Here is an 8,226-nt window from a genome sequence, read left to right as displayed (position 1 = left end):
CATCTTCCCAGACTTCATCCACTGGAGCCCCGGGGAGGGCTGGGATCGGGGGGATGCAGCAGGGAGATGGAGGGTGAGGCAGGCAGGGAGAAGCAGCCGGGGAGGGTTGCTTCTTGGTCAGCTCCTCCTTCCCCTGCACCTGCTGGGTGTCTGTTCAACCTGAAAGGCTCCAGCGAGGTGACCCTGGGGACAAAGCCACCTCTGAGCTGTTGATGTGGGGGCTTTGTGCTGCTCCATTCATTGCCTGGCTGAAGCCCCATCCTTGCCCTCGGCTCAGGCGGTCTCTGTGTTTGCTTTCCAGGGAGCTACTTTGCCAACCACTTCATCATGGGCGGCGAGAAGTTTGACTCCACACACCCCGAGGGATACCTCTTCGGAGAGAACAGTGACCTCAACTTCCTGGGGAACCGGCCCGTGGTGGTGGGCACTGGGGACATGGGGCTGGGAGGACACACAGGGCTGGGGGGTACACAGACATGCCCCCTCCCAAAATGATAGTGACTGTGTGTGTCATGGTATGAGGCTGCTGGCTGTTACTTCTCAAGCCAAGCATGCCTGGGTAGCCCAAGTGGATTCTCTGATGTCTAATATAAGGGTTGGCTACTTACTACAGCCTGTCCTACACTGGGACTAACCTGGGTCTCCTCTCAGCCTGTTTTCCTGCATTCACTCCACAGCAAAGAATCATAGAATCCCAGACTGCTTTGGGTTGGAAGGGACCTTAAAGCTCACCCAGTTCCAACCCCTGCCACGGGCAGGGACACCTTCCACTAGAGCAGGTTGCTCCAAGCCCCTGTGTCCAACCTGGCCTTGAACACTGCCGGGGATGGGGCAGCCACAGCTTCTCTGGGCACCCTGTTCCAGTGTTACTCTCTTATTGCAAGGGGTGAACAGGTTTGCGGGTGGTTGGGAGCAGACTGGGTGATTGTGTGACATCTGCTTGTGGGTGCTGCTCAGTGCAGCTCCGTGTTGCGGGTCATTGGATCTGCACATGTTTTTCCAGGCCACAAGGGCTGCTTGCACACACAAACCCACCAGCTTAAAAACATCAGCTGGTGAAGAAGATGGTGAGGGGTCATGGCTCATTTAGCTCAACTCCTCTCTTGCTCTCTGAGAGCCCCTTTTCTAAGGGGGACTTTTGTCAAGGACAGGACAAGGGGAATGGCTTTAACCTGCCAGAGGGGAGATTGAGATGAGCTCTTAGGCAGAAGTTCTTCCCTGTGAGGGTGCTGAGGCGGTGGCACAGGGTGCCCAGAGAAGTGGTGGCACCCCAAAAACCCTGTGAGCGCTGGGTGGGCAAAGGCAGTGCCCTGCTCTACATCCTCTGCGCTTCCCCAGAGAGTCAGCGCTCAGATTCCCTCTCCAGCAGTGAGCACTGAGAAACCCTCTTGGTTCAGTAGTAGCCTCTAAACTGTCCAGTGAGCAGGTCCCAGGTCAGACCCCCAACAGCAGAAGCTGTGGGGAAGGAAAAGGAACAGCTTGGGAACAGCAGAAAGAATTAGCACAGTGTTGCCAGCTAAATTGCATCGTTCTGGTTTAATCACCGACAGCCCTGGGCTGCAGAGCTGCCACCAAGGTCTCATCTCCCTGGGAACCAGGGGCATTTTGGGGCTGGGCTTCCAGGTCAGGCCAGTTATGGGGGCTCAGGGAGGGGTTGGGAAGGATCTGTGTTGTTTCTGGTCCAAGCCTTTGTCCAAGCACCGTTGTTTGGGCATCTCTGATGCCACCTCTAAGACTTGTCTTCATGCTGCTTGGTTGCGATGCTTTTGTGTTCTGTCTGCTGTGAGAGCCCCAGCTGGGCTGGAAGCATTGGATGTGGCAAGTACTTTTTGTTGGGGGGTTTATTTGGGTTCCTTGGATATCAAGAGACAGGAAAAATTGTGTCCCAGTGTCCCAAGTCCTCTCTGAGCTGTGCACCGTGTCAGAGCTATTCACAGCAGCAATGTGCAGAGCACCCAGAGGCTGTGCACTCTCCTCTCCATGGATAATCTGGATTTTCCAGCTGGAAAACAGGTTCCCAAGGGGCTGGGAAGGGTGTTGCAGGTTTGAGTAGCTGCCATCACGCTGGCACAGCCCTGCAGGGGCCGAGGAGCAGGAAAGCTGCTTGTGGCACCCACAGGGCTCAGGGGGAGCTCAGCACTACTGAAGCGTGTCACTGGGTTTCCCTGGCCGTGCAAACCTGCCTGGCTCTTCTTATAGAGAAGCCCCAAGAGAGCATTTGAAGGTTTGTTTTTCACTGTAGCAGAAGGGGGCCTGGACCAGATGTTGCTGTATCACATGGACGATGTTCTTAAGGGTAACGGTTGCAGTGAGGGGGTTTTCCTGTTGTTTTTCATCTTGATTTAAATTGAGGAGATGCAAAACCTCCTCCAACAGCCTTTTGTGATGTCAGATCAGGCTTGCAGCACTTAATTCAATAAAAAACCCAATTGCCCCCAAAAAGAGCCCACACGTGGGTGTGAAGGAGCCCAGTGGTGACGTTTCTGCAGCACAAAATTTGCCTGTGGCACTTTCCCATCCTGCCCAGCACCCAGGGGACCTGCTGCCCCTTTCCTGCACCAACCACCCCTGGGTGCTGTAGTGCAATGGGGCTGGCCCCCAGGGGTGCTTTCTGTTCTGCCACTTAGTGCAGGCTGCTTTGGGTATGGCTGGGCTGGGAGCAAAAGGTTGGAGTATTTAACGTGACTAGCAGAGGATCGTAACATGCCTCAGCATGTCGTGACACGGCTCAGCTCCAGCCCTGAGGCCTTTTCTCACTTGCTCCCTTCCATCTGCAAGGTGTGATTCTGAACATTAACAGGTTCATTAACACCAGGTTAATGGCTGAGCAGGGGCAATCCTGAGGTGCTGTGGGTTCACCTTCAAAGCTTCTGGTGCTGTCAGCCATGCTGGGGCTGGCCCAAGCTTTAACCTGCTTTTCAGTGCCACTGGTGGACCAGAGCTGTGGGATGGTGGGACACAGGAGGTGATGCTGGGTGGTGGAGGAGGGAAGGGGCAGGCCTGTTCCTGTGCTGCCTGGTCCTGCGAGCTGTCTGTCCCATCCCATCCCAACCCTCTGAGTCGTGGACAGGTCACCCAGCCCCATCCTTCCTGCTCTGCAGGGCTTTGTGCGCAGGGTGGGTGATGATGGACTTCCCACGCGAGGGCGCCAGGGCCATGGGAAACGGGCACCTCGCTCCCCCCAGGGGCCGTGTGCAGTTCAGTCTTGTCCCTTTGGTACCAGGTTCCAGTGAGTGCTTCGCTGTCTGAGCTGGGGGGGACATGGGGGGACAAGCAGCCCCAGGCAGCCTGGCGTGGTTCCCATTTCCTCTCCAAAGGCAGCAGTTGAGCCCTTTGGTCTCGTCAGCATCTGCCAGCCCTGATGGCACCTGATGCCGTCCTGGCGCTGGCTGTCCCCTGCCACAGTGACAGCTCACCAACGAGCTGGGCCTTCATCCCAGCCTCTGTGTCTCCAACATGTCTTTGTGTTGTCGCTTCATGGGGCTTAAGCTACCTGGGAGATGGAGAGGAGGGAGATGGGTCCTGTACCCCTTCCCCAGTGCCCTCCTTTGGGCAGTTGCAGCGCCAAGGAAGGGGTATCCCTGACTGCCACCGTGTCCCCTCTCCTCAGTAAACCCTGTAGCCCACATGCAGGTGAACAGGAGGGACCAGGAAGGACAAAGTCACCTTGGAGGATGACATGACGCTTCCCCTGTGGTGCTGCTGCCTGGTCCTGCCTGGTCACCCCTTTGCCTCCCTGCTCTGGGCATGGCAGAGATCCCACCACTCAATTCCCGTCCATCTCAGGGAAAAACAGGGACCCTGTGTCTGTTCCTTGGCTGTTCTTGTTCTGGAGCTTCAGCGTCCTCCTACCCAGCCTCATCCAGCAGCTCCACACTGCACCAAGAGCTTAAAACAACACCACCAGCTGCCCGCCTGCCCTGTGCCCGTGTCTCACTTGCCCTCCAGCCAAAGGGGCAAGGAACTGCCCCTCTCTGCATGTCCCCACAGTGAAACTGCCCTCTGCAAGGGGTTTTGGGCTTGCTCTTTGCAGAAGGATGTCCCTGTCATCACACTGCCTCGTACAGCGGGAGCTGTGGGTCAGCACCCATCGGGATGTATGGGCCACCCTGGGTCCCTGCATACAGGGTGCTGGGCTGGGGATGGGGGATCCAGGACAAGGTCCATGGCTGCTGTACCCCCCGTGTGTGTCTGCCTTCACCAGTGTCTCTCTCGTCCTAGTTCCCTTATGCTGCTCCACCTCCTCAGGAACCCGTGAAGACCCTCAGGAGCTTGATCAATATCCGCAAGGACACCCTGCGCCTTGTCAAGTGAGTCCTGCGGGGACGACAGGGGTGGGCACACCACGGTGCTCATCCCATGAGCCATGCAAGGGAAGGGTCCATCTGGGTGCTCCAGGGGGCGCTGAGCACAGGGATGCTCTCACTTTGGATAGAGGGGATGAGCTATTGCTGTCCCCGTCCCCTCCCAGTACGGGTGAGTTTCCCACATGCTGGTGCTGGCTGCCTGTGGGATTAAAGGAGCTTTGTGCTGCCTTTGAAGTGCTTTTCCTTCCTCCCCCACCTTCCAAAGACTTTGCTGGAGAGAGGCTGGGACAGGAGGTATGGGATTGCATCTGGAATCTGCTGGAGCACTTCCCAGTCCACAGGCCTGGCTTTGCCCAGAGAAGCTGTGGCTGCCCCATCCCTGGCAGTGTTCAAGGCCAGGTTGGACACAGGGGCTTGGAGCAACCTGCTCTAGTGGAAGGTGTCCCTGCCCATGGCAGAGGGTTGGAACTGAATGAGCTTTAAGGTCCCTTCAACCCAAACCAGGCTGGGATTGTATGACTTGGGGCACTCTGGGCCCTCCTGGTGTGCCTCAGTTTCCCTCGGTGGATGGGGAAGCCCCTTTTGTGGCCACTGGTGCCAAGAGCAGCCTTGTGCCAGGGTGTCAGTCCTGGAGCACCCTGAGCCGTGCCCAGGGAGTGCCCATCTCCTGGACATCCTGTGCTCCCCAGGTGCTCAGAGGAGGTGAAGACCCCGGGGGAGGAAGTCAGCAAAGCCAAGGTGCACTACAACGTGGAGTTCACCTTCGACACGGACGCCCGCGTGGCCATCACCATCTACTACCAGGCCAGCGAGGAGTTTCACAATGGGGTGGCGAGGTGAGGAGCCCTGTCTGGCCTGTGTCCCCCCTGCCATGCCCTGTGTGTCCCCCTGGCCAGGGTGTGTGGATCTCCAGATGGACATTGACCCTTTCCTCCCTGGAGCATTTCCCCCCTTCACATTGCTGGAAATAGAGGGGGATCCTCACCTCCCCTGTCTGCCACCTCCTTTCTGTCCCATCCTGCCCCTCCTGGTCCCCACCAGCTTGGCTGCAGAGTCCGCTCCTGTCCCATGTTGGCTCCTCTGGGGTTATTTTAGTCCTGTGGATTATTTTAGGACTTAGCTCAGCCCCAAAGGCATTCACAGGGAATGGGATGTGACCCTCCTCTTTCCCATCTTCCTGGCATCTCCATGATCTGGGGGGACCAGGCAGAGCATGGGGACACCCACGGAGCCCCTGACTCTGTCCTCTCTCCATGGCACAGCTACATCCCCCGGGACACGAGCTTGCAGTCGGAGACGGTGCACTACAAGCGAGGGGTGTGCCAGCAGTTCTGTGTCCCTTCCCACACCATCGACCCCTCCGAATGGAGCGAGGACGAGGTGGGTCCCACCAGTGGCATCACCTGCAGGGTTTGGGTATGGTTGTGGATGTGGAATGAGGCCTCCATCCCTGCTGCATCTCACCCAGCCTCTCCTCCTGTCTCCCTCCAGCTGGGCTTTGACCTGGACCGGGAGGTGTACCCCATGGTCGTGCAGGCGGTGGTGGATGAAGGAGAGGGTGAGGATGGGGTTCCTTGTGGGGTTGGCTTGCCCAGTTGCTGACACTGGGATGCCAACCCAGGGCAGAGCTTCCTGCTTGTCCTTGATGCCACTATGGCTCTGCCTATCCCCTAAGCCCTGTGTGTCCCTCTGTGTCTTGCAGAGCACAGTGGGCACTGCCACGTGCTGCTGGCCACCTTCGAGAAGGTAAGTGCCATGCTGGGACCATCCTCTCCCTCCTACCCCCTCACCCACTGGATGCAAGAGCCTGGAGGAACCCTGCAGGGTGCAGGATGGTGCTGCTGGGCTGGGGCTGTTTTGGGTCTCCTCCTGAAATTCCAGGACTGTCCCCTAATTTTAAGCATTACTTTTGAGGTGTTTGATCTCACCTCCCATCTTCCTTGCTCAAACAAGCCTCCAGCCTTGTATGTGACATCCCACAGCTTCCTGGTCCTGGGGTGTCAGGAAATTGCTGCAGAATGGGCTGGTTGGGAGCAGGAAGGGAGCAGGGACAGCTCCAGAGTGGGTGCAAAGTGGTCCCTGGGTGCTCAGCCCCGGTGCCCACTCATGTGCTCTCCTCCCTCCAGCACAGTGATGGCACGTTCTGTGTGAAGCCCCTCAAGCAGAAGCAAGTGGTGAGTGTCTGGGTGTCCCCAGGGTGGTGGCAGCTCTTGCCCTGCACACCCCAGGGTCACGAGGGGCTTTGGGGGAGCAGCAAACCCCGGTGTGGGCAGTGGCTGCCCCTGCCCTGCTCCTGCCTCCCAGGGCGCTTTTCCAGTGTAATCCTGAGTGTGTTGATGCAAATGGATGGAGCTGGGAGCTGGGGAGGGACACATCTCTACTCCTCACCCCTTCCCCATGGGCTTGCAGGTGGATGGTGTGAGCTACCTCCTGCAGGAGATCTATGGCATTGAGAACAAGTACAACACGCAGGACTCCAAGGTATGTGCCTGCATCCCACATCCCATAGGCCTTCCCTCAGCCCCTCTTCCCTTCCCCTAGCACAGGTCCAGCCACTAAAACATGCTTGGGGAAGAGTTTGGAGCTGCCAGGGCTGTGTAGATGTCTGGGGACACTTTGTGGTGGCATCAAAGCTGCTGGGGGCAGAAAGCTGCAGAATTGGAGCCTTTTTGTCCCCCATCATTTTTGCCCCTTCCTTTTTGCTCCCTTCCTCTCTTCCATCCATTGTGGTTCCTTTAGAGGATGATGGCTGGATCTTGCTGCTTTAGGAGGACTATGGGGCTCAAAGCATGGGATGTGCCTCACACTCTGCTTTATATATAAAAGATGAGGTGAAGGTCGCATCCTGCTGTAGGTGCCTGATGCCTCCAGCCCCGTCTCCAGGAGGGAGGGATAAGGTCCCAGGGCTGGATTTCAAGAGCAGGGACACGGGCAGGGAGCTCCCAGGGCACCCACCCTTGTACCAATGGACTGGGGACCCCGAGCTCAAGCTGGTCCCATGTCTGCCATGGGCAGGTGGCCGAGGACGAGGTGAGGGACAACAGTGCCGAGTGCGTGGGGGGCCTGTCGGACGTGCGGGACACACTCACTCTGTCTGTGCAATTCCTGCGCTGACACCCTGCGTTACCAGGCCAACAACTGCCCCATCTGCAGGCTGCGTAAGCACAGGCCACCGGCCCTGGGAAGTGGCTGGAATGTCTGGGAATGGGCTGGCATCTCTGGTGGGGGACTGGCATCTCTCATGAGGGGGCTGGAATCTCTGGGAATGGGCTAGCATCACTGGGATTTCACTGACATCTCCCATCCTCAGGTTCTGGGTCAGCCCTGTGTGCAGTGATGCTGTGCAGCACAGGGAGGCCCCTCCTGGGAAATGGGTGCTATTTTGGGAGGTGTCTCATTCAGCACCCAGTTTTCCCCCAAACTCTTGTCCCCACTGCTGCAGCTTTCCGAGCCTTGCTTCAAATCCGAGCCATGAGGAAGAAGCTGGGGCCCCTCTCGCCCACCAGTTTCAACCCCATCATCTCCTCGCAGACCTCCGACTCCGAGGAGCACTCGGTCAGTGCCCGCTGGCAGGTTTGGGAATACACAAACTCCCCGGGGCCAGGGTTTAGTTATTTAATCCAATTTATCTCGCCACAAATGGCAGGTTGATACTGCAAAACCAGGGCTTTTGTTTGGGTTTTTGATTTGGGGCTTTCATTTGTGCAGGGGGTTTGTCTGTGCTCTGGATTTTAGCTTCTCCCTGGAGCATCCCGATCCCACTAAGTGGGGGGAAACAGCCCAGGGGGACCCTCACCCTATCAGGTGAGACCCTGCGTGCAGCACTGTGTGCAGTTCTGCACATAAGGACATGGAGCCGTTGGAGCAAGTCCAGAGGAGGCCATGGGGATGATCAGGGGCTGGAGCAGCTCCTGTATGG

The 8,226-nt window shown here is 57.6% G+C and overlaps 1 protein-coding gene across 1 annotated transcript; it reads left to right on the top strand.

Moving 5' to 3' along the window:
• Window positions 1-306: 306 nt before the first annotated feature.
• Window positions 307-7,880, top strand: RNF157 (ring finger protein 157; the record flags this gene model as incomplete). The annotated part of the gene is given in 11 exon segments (XM_010013089.1): window positions 307-420; window positions 4,222-4,310; window positions 4,997-5,143; window positions 5,570-5,687; window positions 5,799-5,865; window positions 6,010-6,053; window positions 6,434-6,481; window positions 6,717-6,788; window positions 7,323-7,393; window positions 7,395-7,465; window positions 7,750-7,880. Coding segments are annotated over 11 exon segments (951 nt in total), but the record flags the coding sequence as incomplete, so codon positions are not given.
• Between the last annotated feature and the right edge of the window lie 346 nt (window positions 7,881-8,226).

The sequence above is a fragment of the Nestor notabilis genome, unplaced genomic scaffold, assembly GCF_000696875.1.
Source record: "Nestor notabilis isolate BGI_N333 unplaced genomic scaffold, ASM69687v1 scaffold24684, whole genome shotgun sequence".
Taxonomy (NCBI): Eukaryota; Metazoa; Chordata; class Aves; order Psittaciformes; family Psittacidae; genus Nestor; species Nestor notabilis.
This window is presented reverse-complemented; position numbering and strand designations above follow the sequence as displayed.